The sequence below is a fragment of the Emydura macquarii genome, unplaced genomic scaffold (assembly GCF_026122565.2).
Source record: "Emydura macquarii macquarii isolate MOO-44397 ecotype Brisbane River unplaced genomic scaffold, CSIRO-AGI_Emac_v2 contig_1348, whole genome shotgun sequence".
In the NCBI taxonomy this organism is placed as follows: domain Eukaryota; kingdom Metazoa; phylum Chordata; order Testudines; family Chelidae; genus Emydura; species Emydura macquarii.
The window spans coordinates 9,084,612-9,099,886 of record NW_027131485.1 but is presented as its reverse complement, the minus strand read 5'-3'; the positions used below and the strand labels follow the sequence as shown (position 1 = coordinate 9,099,886).

General features: G+C 36.5%; 1 protein-coding gene across 3 annotated transcripts in view; it reads left to right on the top strand.

The window, feature by feature from the left end:
* The window catches only part of GSPT1 (G1 to S phase transition 1), a 40,109-nt gene extending 25,584 nt beyond the window's left edge, over positions 1–14,525 (top strand). For all 3 annotated transcript variants that reach the window (XM_067551078.1, XM_067551080.1, XM_067551079.1), the window contains 9 exons: positions 1,024–1,204; positions 1,559–1,713; positions 2,360–2,500; positions 4,462–4,555; positions 5,275–5,355; positions 7,683–7,856; positions 8,396–8,485; positions 9,154–9,322; positions 11,947–14,525. In XM_067551078.1, coding sequence (XP_067407179.1) covers positions 1,024–1,204; positions 1,559–1,713; positions 2,360–2,500; positions 4,462–4,555; positions 5,275–5,355; positions 7,683–7,856; positions 8,396–8,485; positions 9,154–9,322; positions 11,947–11,999 — 1,138 coding nt within the window. In that variant the 3' untranslated portion in view covers positions 12,000–14,525. The remainder of the gene's footprint in view (positions 1–1,023; positions 1,205–1,558; positions 1,714–2,359; positions 2,501–4,461; positions 4,556–5,274; positions 5,356–7,682; positions 7,857–8,395; positions 8,486–9,153; positions 9,323–11,946) is intronic.
* Positions 14,526–15,275: the final 750 nt, after the last annotated feature.

The following is a 15,275-nucleotide window of genomic DNA, read 5'->3' as shown; positions in this document are numbered from 1 at the left end:
TGAAACGATCAGATTGTCTATTTAAGGACTTAATAATTACATGACAGAGTTTGGGTCAACACACCCTTCCATGCTTTATCAAGAAATAAATAATACGAAATTATGGTTGTTTTTATGCATAAGTTAGAAAATACAAAATTACAGTTATGATAGCAATTTTAACTCTGTCCCTCCTCTTCACTTGGAATGTTGGATACCAACCTGGCGTTAGGATTAAGATATTAATTGAAGCATTTGAAAGAATAACTGAACTTCCAGCTGTGTGAAATCTGTTTTATATTGTGACAACAGTTTTTGGGATTTGGATATTGACTGAGTGGTGAGTGTGAAAGAAAGTTGATGCAAAGGTATATTTATTTGACTCTGCACTGGCATTCTCATTTGAATGCCTAGATGAGCATTTATATGAAAGTGTGTGCAAAATTGCACATCCATTTGAAATTGTGCTAAAGAGAAGTGAGTGGGCAAAAATTTAAATCATAGGCCCTAACAATATCAAACTTTCTGTGATTGTTTTTGATGCCATTTTAAAGGCTAACTTTTTTTTTTAAACTTAACAGAGCACACATTCTCTAGGAAGAATTGTATCGCCAGATCAAAACCAGTTTTGTTAACTATGCATAAAAGGCAGAAAGCATTAAAGCTCCTTTTCCCATGATCAGATTGTCCATTAATCTGTTTGAGTTTCTTCAAATAGTCATTTATTTCTAAGCTGAGGCCAAGCATGAAATATATGTGCTCAAAATGTAACTTGGGGAAATAAGTCAGGAAAGTAGGGGTTTGGAATGACTGTATCTTCTCAGCCATAAGTTTAATGCTATATGCTGTAGTAGTAATGATTTAGCACTGCAAGGGTGTCCCATCTGCACAAAATCTTACAGCTGCCACAATCTTAGAAATGTTATAAAGTTGTCAGTGTTGCTGAGGCAGTTTAAAACATTGTATATGAAAAACAGTCTTTAAGACAACCTAAATATTAGTGTAGTAAATATTAATGCAGAACTAGAATAATGTATTTTGCAGGTATCTGTCTTGGGCCTTAGACACAAACCAAGAAGAACGAGACAAAGGTAAAACAGTAGAAGTGGGCCGTGCCTATTTTGAAACCGAGAAGAAACACTTCACAATCCTAGATGCCCCAGGGCATAAGAGCTTTGTTCCAAATATGATTGGCGGGGCTTCTCAAGCTGATCTGGCTGTGTTGGTAAGAAAAACAAATTGGACATCTACAAATAGCTTGATCAGAATTACGTATATAAAAATGTTATCTTGTCAGTTGTGGTATCTGAAATGTTCAAATTTTAATGTAGCAATCTAGTAATATTTGTATGTAATTCAGTTCTGATAGGTGCACTGTGACCCAGCTTCAATTTCATCACTGTTAAATGGTTCTGAGAGTTAGATTTGTGATATGTTTTTTGTGTGTTCAGGGTTTAAGCACTATTGAATTTAAGGCTGTAAATCATGCATAGTCCTTTGATTTAATTGCAGAATAACTGAGAATAACTCAAATTCTTAAGCTTTTTAAATACTATAACACACTGTTTTTTTAATTTAGGTTATTTCTGCAAGAAAAGGAGAGTTTGAAACTGGATTTGAAAAAGGGGGACAGACAAGAGAACATGCCATGTTAGCAAAAACAGCAGGTGTAAAACATTTAATAGTTCTTATTAATAAAATGGATGATCCAACTGTAAACTGGAGTAATGAAAGGTGAGTGTTTCTATAAGTAAACATTATTTTTTGAATATTTTCATGTAATTAACTATAGCTGAACTACAAGCTACAATAGTTTCCATCTTAATGCAGTTTTTGCCAAAGTCTCATTTGATCCTTGACTGGAAGGATGGTGGGCCTGAGAATACAGGTGTAATCTTGCAGAACATCCACTAGCAAATTAGATAACAAACCATTAAAATACATAGTTGTGCATGTATATCTAACAAAGCCACAAGCTCCAATATCAAGCTTAATTAAGAGTTCAGAGAACTTTAAATGCCTTGAAACTTGGGGAGCAAATGACTTTATATAGCTAGTTCAGTTTGCCAAACTTTCATCTACTTCAGCAATAATTTGAATAACTCCAGTAATTAAGATAAGAGGGCAGTCAGCAGTTTTATTTTAAATTTTCTTTCTTACCCCTCAGCTTGTTTTGGGGCATTAACCACACGTTACTAAAGTAGCTGCATGTGGCAAATTAATTGGCAAGTCATTTCCAGTAAACTTGATGAAATCCAGAATATTGATCTAATCAGCAAGATTTCTGTTTAATTTTTATTGTAAAATTAGCTTTCAAATAGAGAATTTTACTGGAATTTCTTAATTCAGCATGATTGATCTGCATGTCAATTTTTAATAGATATGAAGAATGTAAAGAGAAGCTGGTGCCATTTTTGAAGAAAGTTGGCTTCAATCCCAAAAAAGATATTCATTTTATGCCCTGCTCGGGACTGACTGGAGCAAACCTTAAAGAGCAATCTGATTTCTGTCCTTGGTACAAGTAAGTATCTTAAGCATTGTCTACACTACAGAGTTTTGTCTACAGAAGTTATGCCAGCATACAGCCACCACTGTAATAAAACTGCTGTTGTATGTCCTTACTATGCGTCTTGTGTCAATGGAGTGCATTCACACTACCAATACTTGCATTGACACAGGGAGCAGTGCCCTGTGGGTAGCTATTCTATTTTGCAGCTGCACGCAGGGTGCTTTGGGAAGGATTTGCAGTACTTCATCCGGCAGGCACAGCATCATGTGATGAAGGTTTCTGAATCCCATTGTTCCATGGGTATTCTACTGGATAGGGCAGTTGAAAAGTGCTGTCTATCAGCCAAACTGACATTGTTGAACACGAAGCCCACAGAAGTGTGTAAGTGGAGGGGGAGGAAAGTGTAAATGAGGGGGAGAGGCTGTGTGGGTGGTGGGGGGTGGGTACTGAGAGTTTGTCCACACACTGTCTCTTTAAGTTCAGACAGCAGCCGGAAGCAACCAATCCTGAGGCAGAAGCGGGTGCACAGATAGCTGGTGTCCCCCTGTCCCTCCCACTTCAGCTCAGCAGAGACCTGTACATGGGTGGGGATAGAGGAGACATTCCGACATCAGCTCCCATCTCCCTCCCTGGCTCTGCATAGTATATCAGGAATTTCTCCCCCTTCCTCCCCAAACAAAAGCCCGCGCTGCCTGCATGCCCACCATAGGAAAGCAGATCTGATTCCCTCCGAGTTCTCCCACAGCCTCGTCTCCCCACAGACCCAGGAGAATGATCCACCCCCTCTGTTGTAGTCCAGTCAGGATTGCCAGGAACGGCCATGCTCAGCTGGGAAGTTGCTGTGTGAGCTCTATGCTGAGCACTTTCAAAACTTTCTGGGGCTTTGAAAGGGGAGGGGCACATGCCTGTGTAGTTGGAATGCAGGACAGTGCAGCAGAGTTCAAAACAGTGAACAGAGCAGTCAGGGTGAGCGTTGTGGGATAGCTCCTGGCGCCCAGTTATGGCACACAGCGTGTACATTGACGCTTCGTGTCTCTAACTTTGCTGCAAAAAACTGTACGCTTTTTGTCAAGATAGTTTTCTTTTGTTGCCAAAGCAGGGGAGTTTTGTCAGTGGGGGAGCATTGTAGTATGTACACCACCACTGTTTTGTCACCAAAATCTGATTTTTGTGTACAAAACTCTGTTGTGTAGACCAGCCATTAGTGTTTATTAACATGTTGGGGGAAATAGTAATAGTTCATTAATAGGCAGTACTACAGTAAAGCTAGGCAGAAGTATAGGTTGGTGTCTTGTAGTCAGGTCCAATTGATCATTGGCTAAGGGAAAACTATCATTGCAAAAGCAATTGAAAACCATATAACCAAGAAACAAAGCAGAGGCATTTGGGAATTGTCAAAAAATTGACTGGAAAAGCACTGTTTTTGTTATATGTTGAGTTAAAGGTTACCACAGACCTTAACAGTGTATATTCCTTTCCTTGTGAGATTTTGAAAGTGCTGTACTGCTGCTTGAATTTTTCAGTGATTTCACATTGAGTGGGTAGAACCCTAATAAGATTGGCTATGAGTCGTGTCCATACTATTGCTATCTTTGCTATATGGCTCAAGGCAATTAAACCATGTTAATGAAAACCACTTTGAAAACTAGCCTATTATGTTCACACTCCTGGAACAGATTTAGCATATCTAGCAAGATTCTCAATGGAGTAATGAGCTGTTCTAAAAAATTATTGTAATATGGTTTTAAAATTACATGGTGTGAACGTAAGCAGTACACCACCTTTGATCTATGTTAACACACACACACATTAGTGGTGTTAAGGATTTCATTGTGTTAGATGTTAAAGTTCTTTCCCTTGGTTGTGACTCTCTGAAATTCTTTCCTTGGTTTATTCTTTATAAGCCATACAGTTTGGCTAAATTTTAAACTAAATAAATGTCTTTATTTAAATAAATATTTTTACTCTTTTAGTGGACTACCATTTATTCCATATCTGGATAATTTGCCAAACTTCAACCGTTCAGTTGATGGACCAATCAGGCTGCCAATTGTGGATAAATATAAGGTACAAAATGAAACTAGGATTTTGAAATTAGTTATTACATAGATTAGTGGTCCCCAAACTTTTTACCTCACGCCCTCCCCCCACCTCTGTCCACACCCCCTTTCCCCTCGCTGCACTTGGGAGCCTGGCCTGGAGATGAGTTTATGGCTGGGAGTGGAGCTGCAGTTGCTGCCTGGGGGCAGGGTTGGGGCAGGGAGTGGAGCCAGGCCGGGCCAGTAGCTGGGGCCGGAAGTGGGGCAGCAGTTGAAGCAGAGCTGGGGGGGAGCATGGGGCTGAGTAACGCTCTCCCCCCCCCCCCCCCTCCACTCCCCCCAGGGGTGCTGGACCAAGCCCGCTAGGAGGGTGCATATCACATTTTGGGGACCTCTGACATAGATGGCCCATTTATTCCACTATTTTAAAAGAATTCCTGTAGTTCTGTCTTAAAATGATGTGGCAGATATGGTGTCATTTACCTTTTGATTTATTGGATTGACTGAAAAGGGTGACATTACTTTTTTTAGTATTTAGTATTTTTTTAGTATTTGTTCTGATACTGACCCTTTCTTGCTTTAGAAGCTTTTCTCATTGTAAAATAGTAATTTAGATGCAATAGTGCAACATCACTTGATATATCAATTGATGTATCTGAGTTGACTACATTTATGATTAAACAGTAAAATAGAGCAGTATTTTAAGAAATATATACGTTTTTAAATAGTGTTCCATTTTTTACAAAGGATATGGGCACCGTGGTACTGGGAAAGCTGGAATCAGGCTCTATTTGCAAAGGACAGCAGCTTGTGATGATGCCAAATAAGGTATGGCAAGTTTTAACCTTCCATATTAAAGTTTCTACGGTTATAATCAGCTTGGTTTACAGTAAGTAATTTGATAAGAACTAAGAGCTTCCTTATATGGCACTGTGTCAAACAGGATTCAGATTTATATAGCAGCCTCTGAAAATACTCCATGTTTTGAAAATGTTGGATACTTGTACAGTTATGGGGGAAAACATCAGTGCTTAATATCTGTGAATTTAGAAGTTCACTTTTTTCTGGATGTTGAATATGTCTTTGATTTCCTCAGCATTCAGAAGTAGAGTTGCACTTCATCATTAAACTCAAGTAATTCTTGGGTGATTAAATCAGGCTGGCTTATCTGAGCTATAGTTTGCTTTGCAATAGGTATGTTTTCCCAGTTGAATCTTTTTTCAGTTGGGAGTTAGTATCCCCCCTTCCTCACACACTATATCCATTTTCAAGTGGGAATGGAACAAATTCCAAAGATGTAAGATGAGGTATATATTCTGTGAGAGAACTAGTGTTATTTTCTTGGCTTAAGATGAGAATTCCTTTACCGTTCGTACAGACGGTCAGTGAAAATAAAGGGTGTCTTAGCATTCATGCCAGAACCAGAAGATGAATCTCTTGCACACTGGAAACTAAAATTTCTTAATGCAAAATGTATTGATGCTTAGACTGATTTCCATGTCACCTCGTTTGGAAAATTAGCAGCTGCAAGTTAATAGTATGGAGCATGTTTTTGCATTAGAAGATTTAAAAATTGACATTTAGTACAAAGGAGCTGGCTTTGTGTTGCTACCATCTAGGTGAATAGTCCTGAAAGAAATGGGCAAAACAGACCTGGCACCCATTAGTGTGATTGAAAGTAGATTCTGTAATCGATGTCAAAGGTCTTGAGGGTTGCATCATATTTGTTTTGACAGTCCGTCTATACCTGAACTAAGATTCCAAGATAAAAATAAATTTTCAGACATTTTGTGTCTCAAACTTATCTTTCATAGTAACCTCTACTCTATTTGATGTCCAGTCCACCTTAATTTAGGGCATGGAGAGCCAGTTAGATCCTATCAATATTAGGGCTCAAATTACCAGCGTTTGTTCTATTGGTGTAGGTGCCTAAAGAAATGAATCATCACAGTACTGAATAAAATAACTGCTCCTGAAATTTGAGTAGAAGACAAGTTTATCAACATGTAAGAAAGAGTTCCATAAGGGTCAAATGCATTAGTAATATAATACTTTTCTTGTTAAAACTTAATTTTGCCTTTTTTGGTGAAAACTGAGCACTTCTCTGGACTCTTATACCTGGCATTTCTTGTTTGCAAGAGGTTTAGAAAAGTTTGTTTTAAAATACACCTTCCGTGGAACTTGAACAGTTATTCCCCTGGGGGAAAAAAGGGAAAAGACTCAATTTAAAGAACTAATTTGAGATACAATTTGTAGATGAGCTTGTACCTTTTGGCTTACGGTACTTTAAGTAGCTATTTCCTTTTCAGGACAAAACTGTTTGATACAGCTGCTAATGATAGATATCTGTGTAACTCTATAGGGGAGTTAGTAGGGAGAGGTTGAGAAGTTGCAAATGCCTTGAGCAAATTATTATAAACATAAAATGATTACACTTCAATAAGTCTTTTAACATTTCAGATTACATGCACCTCTGTTAGTGGCAGTAGTGAGCTAAGACTTTACGAAAGTGAACCGTAATTAAACTTTTATTCTAATTTATGACTCTTTATCAGAGTGCTGAAAGGGTACATTTCAGAAAATTTTACCTTGACAAGTACTAACTTTTCATCTTTTGTTGAATATAAAGCTCTCAAGAAATTTAAAACTTGACTACTGAGAACAACTGGACTATGTTCTAGTTCTAATATTCAAAAAAATATAAAATGTAATACATATTTATAACCTCACAGTGAATGAGGCTTATCTCTTGTGTATGATATTCTCCATAAATGTATGTTGGGTGTATGGAAGTGGCTGTGCCTTTTGCTGTGATGGAAGCCTTTTGAAACTTGCTTTAGACTAACATCTAAAATAAAATACATCACAATGTTGTATAAATTGAAATATTGGACAGAACAAATGTGCTAGATTGTATTTTAATAACTGAGTGATACCAGGAAATTTCCTTCAATGCTCAAGGGTTTCATGCAATTGTGACGTTGATAATACCTCACTGAGTGTAACGTATTTAAACTGAAGAAGTTAATGTAAAGATGTATTTAACAACCTCTGTAAGTTTAATATACATTTTTGCATTAAAGTGGGTTTTTTTGTGACATGCATTAAGTAAAATATTTCATATATCAGAAAACCCGAATCTTGCTTTCTTTAAGCACAACGTGGAAGTTCTTGGAATCCTTTCCGATGATGTAGAAACTGAGTCTGTAGCCCCAGGTGAAAATCTGAAGATCAGACTGAAAGGAATTGAAGAGGAGGAGATCCTTCCAGGATTTATACTCTGTGACCCTAATAACCTTTGTCATTCTGGACGCACATTTGATGCCCAGGTACACTAGCTGAAATATAGTTCTGTAATTCCTTGGTTCTTGTATCTAATGATCATGAATGACATTAAATTAGTCAACATCATTTTAAATTTAGTTAGAATTTTCACAGCTGCTGTGATGTGAAGCCACTGTATGATTTCATAAACCTTAATCCAAGATTTGAAATCACTACTCAAAAAAAAGTCGAGTGAGTTACATATTTTGTTCTTGGAACAAATGTACTCTGGATGTGAATATTCCTGAAGTTTTAGAAATTTCTAATCTTAAAGCAAAATTCTATTTTCCTACTTATAGATCAGTTATTTTTCAGTAAACATACTTCTGTATTATAAGACACTCAGTCATTTTGCTGGTCCCTTAGCAAGCGTTTGTGGGTTTTTTTCTGAAAAAAATATTCAGTGGTGTTACATGCTACTTGTATTAAGTTCTAGATAAATGTGTGATAGAGAGCACTAGCCCTTAACTGGTAAGTCTCTGATCCTTCAGAATATATGATGTGAGGAATGCAGTTATATTAAACTTCTTGTATTACTTTACAGATAGTGATAATTGAGCACAAATCCATCATCTGCCCTGGTTATAATGCAGTGCTACACATTCATACCTGTATTGAAGAAGTCGAGATAACAGTGAGTTTGTATTAATGCTTTAATTTAAAGACAGCATGCTCTTTGGTGCAGGAACTGTTTTGGTTTTTTTATTGTTTTTTTTCCAATCGTGTGTACAGCAAATAATACAATAGGTCTCCAGTCCTGATTGGGCCCTTAGTGCACTCATGCAACACAGCTGCTAATAAGCGTCCATGTGTAAATATTAGCATAAATCTTCTGACAGTCCTGAATGCTACTGGTTGTTCAAACTTGAAATCATAAAACGACATGGTTCACTATCACACTTTTGTCTGAATATCTTCATAGCTAAAATTACAATAACAATAAAGGGGAGGAGGGCGAATATCTTTCTCCTTTTTCAATTTTCTTACTTATGTATCTGTCTTCATTTTGTATGTCAGTTTCACTGTATTCCAGGTATAGTTGATTTCCTCTTTGTGTGGGTTTTCCTGCAGTAACAAGGGAGAGGAGCATTTACAGAAAAATTTGATTATAAAATAACAGACGTTGATGATGGGGTTGGGGAAGTTTTTCATGAGCTAGGGTTATGTAAACCAACTGTTGCTTTTTTTTTTTTAAATTGACTAAATTTCAAATAGACAGTACTTTTAAAGAGACTTGGTAAATATTGATGCAAGTTAGTAAACTGTGTTTTGCTAACACTTAAACTTCTCATTCTTGTGCAGGCCTTAATCTGCTTGGTAGACAAAAAATCAGGAGAAAAAAGTAAGACACGGCCCCGTTTTGTGAAACAAGATCAAGTATGCATTGCCCGTTTAAGGACAGCAGGAACCATCTGCCTTGAGACATTCAAAGAGTTCCCTCAGATGGGTCGTTTTACCTTAAGAGATGAGGGTAAGAGTACTTGTGCAACTATTAAACTTTTGTTTTTGTTTGTATACTCACATCTTATTACACTAGGAATAGGAAATCTCAAACACTGAAAATACTGAAATGAGCAATTGGAAATGGTAATACAAGCTGTCCCTTTTCTAATTGTGATATCTAATAGAAAATTCTCTGTAGAAGAATGTTCCTTATTCTTTCCACTGGAAAACCGCTATGCCGTTGTATTATCCCTCTATATACTATACAAGTTGCTGCTAATAATAGAAATGCATTCACAAGTATTGCATACTAAAGATAATAGGGTGCATCATGAAACAAGAAGCTGAATATAAAAATACATCAGTATTCATCTCTTCAACCACACATCCTGGAGTGTGTACTCAACCTATCTTTATTTTACTTGTAAAACAATGCATTTGTAAAATAGTTTTTATGTACACTACTACCGTTGAAGTCCTCTTTAAATTAACGGGGTAGTAGGATTCTTGTCTTGTAGAACTCAGGAGTTCCTCCAGGGGTGGTTGTAAGGTTAGCGGGCTACACAAATATAGGACTTCCAGTGTATGTTTAGTCGCCAGTGGCCCAAACATTAGCCCAATTACCTTTTCATAACCAAAGGTTTTAGGATACATGTATCAGGTCTAAAACTGTTTCTACAGCATGTTTTTAGAAATGTCTCTGTCATTGAGATATTCAAGGTTGCTGCCTGGACTTCTATACTCTCACAATATTATTAGTCTCCTAAATTGGGCCTCAGATCTTGAGAAAAGTCCTGTATTCTTTAACTAGCAGTTACAATCCTTTTAAGGACATGAGTTTAGAACTAGTCCGTCTCCCAGGAATGGAACAGCACAACCAGAAAGGTAACTTACTTAGTAACTGTAGCTTGTTGTATGTCTACATTTTCTTTAAAGTTTCTGATGTAGAGGTTAAGTGGAAAGAATGGAGGGACAGTTGCGGCTGTTGCCCTTTTCAAGTCCTTAAGTCTGAATTTTCCAAGCTGAAAAAAGGATGTGTCCAGCACAAAGGATCCATCCATTTCTATATGTCCCTGAGATGCTTATGGACATGCAAAGAACAGGGATCTGTACTAACAGCCAACTCTTTCTAATTACTTGTTGTATTGTCATCAGACTGGTGGAATATACTGTGGTTCAGCTTTTTATAAAAACAGCCACTTATAAAATGTAATGATGGGCAGGAAAATGTGGACACTTGAAATGCCAGCATTTCTGGAAGGATTAATTTTTCCTGGAGTTAAGCCCTTGTCAGGAGTTGACTGCAGCTTAGTTGAAAAGTAAATGGTTTCCTGAGAGTTTCTCCCATCTTCTACATCTTTTTCTCAGTTGAAGAGGTAAACCAAACTGTTCTTAGACCATAACACCTTCTAGCTGATAGCAGTGTTTGGAGTCACCTCAAAAAATGGACTGAAAGCATGACTACTTCCATTATATTTAATCATCAATGGCCCAAAATTGCAGGTTCATGCTGGAGTTCTGAGCTTCCACCATCTTCCCAACTGGTTGAAAAATAGTCATATACTGTCCATGGCTTCAGCTTTAGTTTAGGCCAGATCCCTGCTGTTCACTAACCTGTTCATCATGATTCTGTCTGGCTCTGGCTTTTCTCCCTTCCCCTCACCCCCACAATAATTAAGACATCAGATGTGCCCCTTGTAATCTAGTGTTGTTTCAGATGAGATATCCAAGTTAACAGCTTTTGATTCTAATAGTCAAGAGAATCAAACTGAGGGACATGATTCATAGGCCTTGTAAATGAGGCATAAGATTCTGCAAACTGCTGGAATCCGACACTGAGAAGTAGTTCCCATCTTCCCTCTCTCCAGTTTTCCTGTGCCAATAACTGGGGATTGAACACCTGCACAAAATGTTTCAGATGACCTCTCTGTCAAGTAAAAGTGATTTAAGATTACATGATTTTAATTCCAGTTAGATTGAAGCAGATGTTTCTGGTAAAGCAGTGAGCAGAAGCTCACTGATACTCCAGCTGTTAGCTGAACTTCAAACAAGGAAAAAGTGGTATTCCCAAATAACTTTTCACTAACCTGACCCTGCCACCAAAGATTAGGTAAGCTAACAAAACATGCCTTATGATCACAAAATACTATGACTTGAAGCAATCTAATCTTTGTTTTGCCATTCATTCTAGACTTCTGAATATATTCATCCATAATAAAACTTATGGAATTACTTATTGAAATAACATGGTTTTGCTCCTTAACAGCTGTCCCTTATTGATTACTTAAATTCTTCCCTGTATCTCATTGTTCTAGAATGTACCCTTGCAGGAATGGTGTCTTCAACCCATAGAAGTTGGAATAGCATAATTTAAGACACTTTTATGATGAGGCCTCCCTCAGCAAATAAAAATTCGGCTGGATGTAGAGCAATCTCACTCTTTGTATCTACATTGATTTCTCCTGTGACAGTGGCATTTATGTTCCCATTAATACAGTACCCTACTCCTGTCATGAAAAATAATTTTCTCTAATCTATAATTATCTCTGATACCATGAATCTGTATGTTTTATGGAAGCTTTCACACTTCTAGAGGTTGGTGCAGTGTTCATCAATAAAGACCTAACACAAGCATCTTTCTTCTTGGTTTAGGTAAGACCATTGCAATTGGAAAAGTTCTGAAACTGGTTCCAGAGAAGGACTAAGCATTTTTCTTGATGACCCTGCACAATACTGTGAGGAATATTGACTCTGCAAAAGCCTACTTCACACCGCCTTCTTATTTTCTGCCCATTGATAAACTTCTCCCCATATTTTGCAAAGACAAATTTCACAGCAAAGGTCCACATTATGTCAGCTTTCTCATATTGAGAGCTCTGCTATGCCACTGTTGAATTTCCCAAAAAGAGTTTTTGGTTTTTTCTCCCAAATTCTGCTTCCTTGCAAAGATTCGGCAATAGCTTTGTAAGTGATGTGGACATAATAGCCTATAATTATGAAAATCTAAAGGATTTTTAATGTTTAATTTCCCCCTGGCATATTAAGACATCTTTTTTCCATGCAGATCACTCTGTGTGTGTGTGTGTATGTGTGTGTGTGTGTGTGTGTGCGCACGCGCGCACATGTTACAAAGACAACTACCATGTTAATAAACTATTCAATTTGAAATCCTTTTTGGTATTGGAATTGCTTTTGAATAAGGTTTTTTATCCAGATGTAACACTTGCATTAGCTTTTTAACTTTCCAACTAGTCTAAATACTCGATTAAAAGTTTTCTAAACTCCTCAGCCTCTCCTACCCGTTTTTAAATGAGGCAATTAAAGTAATTTCTTAGACATAGTAAGTTGGTTTTGAATGTTAGAACTACATATTGTCTTCATAAAGTACAGCATAATCTAATTCTTACCTTCAGAAGATGCTAACCACCAGTAAATCAATGGAAGTTGCAAAAACATGATAATTGTGGCAATAATGCCTGTATTGGTATTTATAAAAGCTAGATTTTGTCTGAAAACTGGGCCAGTTAAAAAGTGCCAGTTCTACAAGTTACTCGGTTCATTCTTTCGTTAATTTAGAAGGCTGGATAATCCTTGCTGTTTTAAAGATATGTCTGAATTGAGGGAGAGAGATGATTAAAGATCCTAAGTGTTTGCACATATTGAAATTTGAGGTGCAGAATCAAGTAGTCTGTAAATTTTTGCACATCAAGCCAATTTAAGCTTGTGTGGACTGGTGAAGAGTTTTCTTAAAGTAAAACCAAAACTAGTTTAAAATGAAGTGTCCTCAATACAACTTGAAGGAGCTACATAGTTGTAGGTGAAAGTGGACTATCTTCTGTTGGCATCCTGGTTCGAACAGTGGAAAAGAAGGTGAATGGGAAATGAGAGAAATACAAAGTATTAATGGAAATCAACATTATTAGATTAAAGGGTTAACTTCAGAGCTTCAGAATACTTTTCCTTAAACTAAATATTTGGCAATTGTATAATTACATAGTGGTGAGCCCTTTCCTTCCCCAGAAGCATACAGTCAAATGACTGTTTCAGTTTACAGAACTCAAAATTTAAAACAGTTTTACCCTTTTTGTTTCTTTGTAACTGTGGAATTCCCATTCATTTCACTTAAGGCTACATTGTATGGACAGCACAAGTTATTGTCCTTGAGTTTCATATGATTACACTTGTAGCTACCGTAATGCATGAAATTTAAATAAATTTTATTATGTCTGCAACTCTCTGGGCTTTTATTTTTCTGGAAAATTTGAGAGCTTTAGACACAAAAAACCCCTTTTTTTTCCTTTTTTTTCCCCCCCCAACCAAATGAACAAAAGCAAAACACAGACACTTTTTTTGAGTCTTTAATCGGTGTAAAAAATAGTCAAGGAAATTCTTGCAAAGCTCTTTGTTTTTCTGGATTGACTAAAGATTTTTCAAGTACATAAATTGGCTCGCAAAGTGTTTATGCTTTTGCAATTCTCTTATTAAAATTCTCTTTGGAGAGTGACAATTGAGGGAGGACTAATGTAAAGTTATGCTTTTTAAAGCATTGAAATGCAACTAAAGTACTAAATACTTGAATTTTCACTTTTGAGCAAACTTATAATGAAGACTTAAATTGATTAGTTTGATCATGGATTGAAAACCGATTCATCACTGGAACCTCAAAATAAACTGATTGATGGGAATTTAACAGGTCCATGGAACTGTCAAGGTTTTCTATAATATATTTCATTGTAAGTCTAGTGTATTTGAATCCTATTTACATAAATCTAATTAAAACTGCCTTGTATGTTATGGGAAACTGAATTAAGATTGAAGTGCATTAACAATATGTTGAATCAGAGGTGGTAGATCCTATTAAAGCAATACAAATTTTTATAAGGTTGTAAGGTATTCTGTTTGAATATTTTAGAACCTTTAAGCATATTAATAGCAAATGCAAAGCAAAAGTACATGGCAATTGGCTTAATTTTTAGGTATAAGAGCTAAACATGTCTATATACCTTTAACCTATTTTGACCAATGATTTTTTTGAATCGTCCTCAAATTGCATAAGTTTAATGTACTTCATTAAATCTTCATACCACATAATTATTGTTAGTGCAGTTTTTACTACAGTTGATGGGCTGAATTTAGATCCTTAAGGAAAAATGAACGGTGCAGCTGCTTTATTTTTAAATAAGTACTACTTGCTAAAGTTCATCAATGTAATAAACTTTTTTAAACAGTTATTTTGAATCCTTATTTCCTTCTGTCAAAACACATGGCGTACTACTTTGAAGATGAAAGAAATAAAGGACTTATCCAACCATAAGAGGACAAAATAATGTGAATTAAGACATGAAGAGTTGAACTGAGTGCATAGCAATGACAACTTTTATCAACAGATAAAACTATTATACTGATCTTACATTATTAAGATCTTGTATGTTCTTGAACTGAAAGCCTTGATAATATATGTACTAATGATTAAATGCAAAAAATCTTTATATGCAGTAGCAGAGTCCTGATTATTCTGTAACATGAAAAATGACAATTCATTCTTTCCTGGTAGTTATAAGAGAAAACAAACAGCGTATAAAATAGGGCCTTGGGCATGCTAATCAGCCACCTAATTGGGAGTATGCCATATTCCTTTGGTCATATTTGCAGATAGGCAGAAAGTGCTATACAGTTGCTGGCACCAGTTTCCTGATGCATACTTATGCTAATCATTAACTAGAGAGAGTTTTCCAAAACTAGCTGTTTATATGGAGTTTATTCCACAGGGATCTTTGCTGGTGATCTGGATTGAGGCCACTCTACTGATTTTTTTTTTCAATGGCACAAGATGCCCAGTGAAGATTATTTAATTAATAATCTCTGCCACTAGCTCATTAAATATTATGGTCATTATGAGAAATGTAGCCTTCATCAGAGGCCTCTATGTCATCAGGCATTGTTTTTTAAAGTTGGTAAACAATTCAGAAGTCTGAATAAAT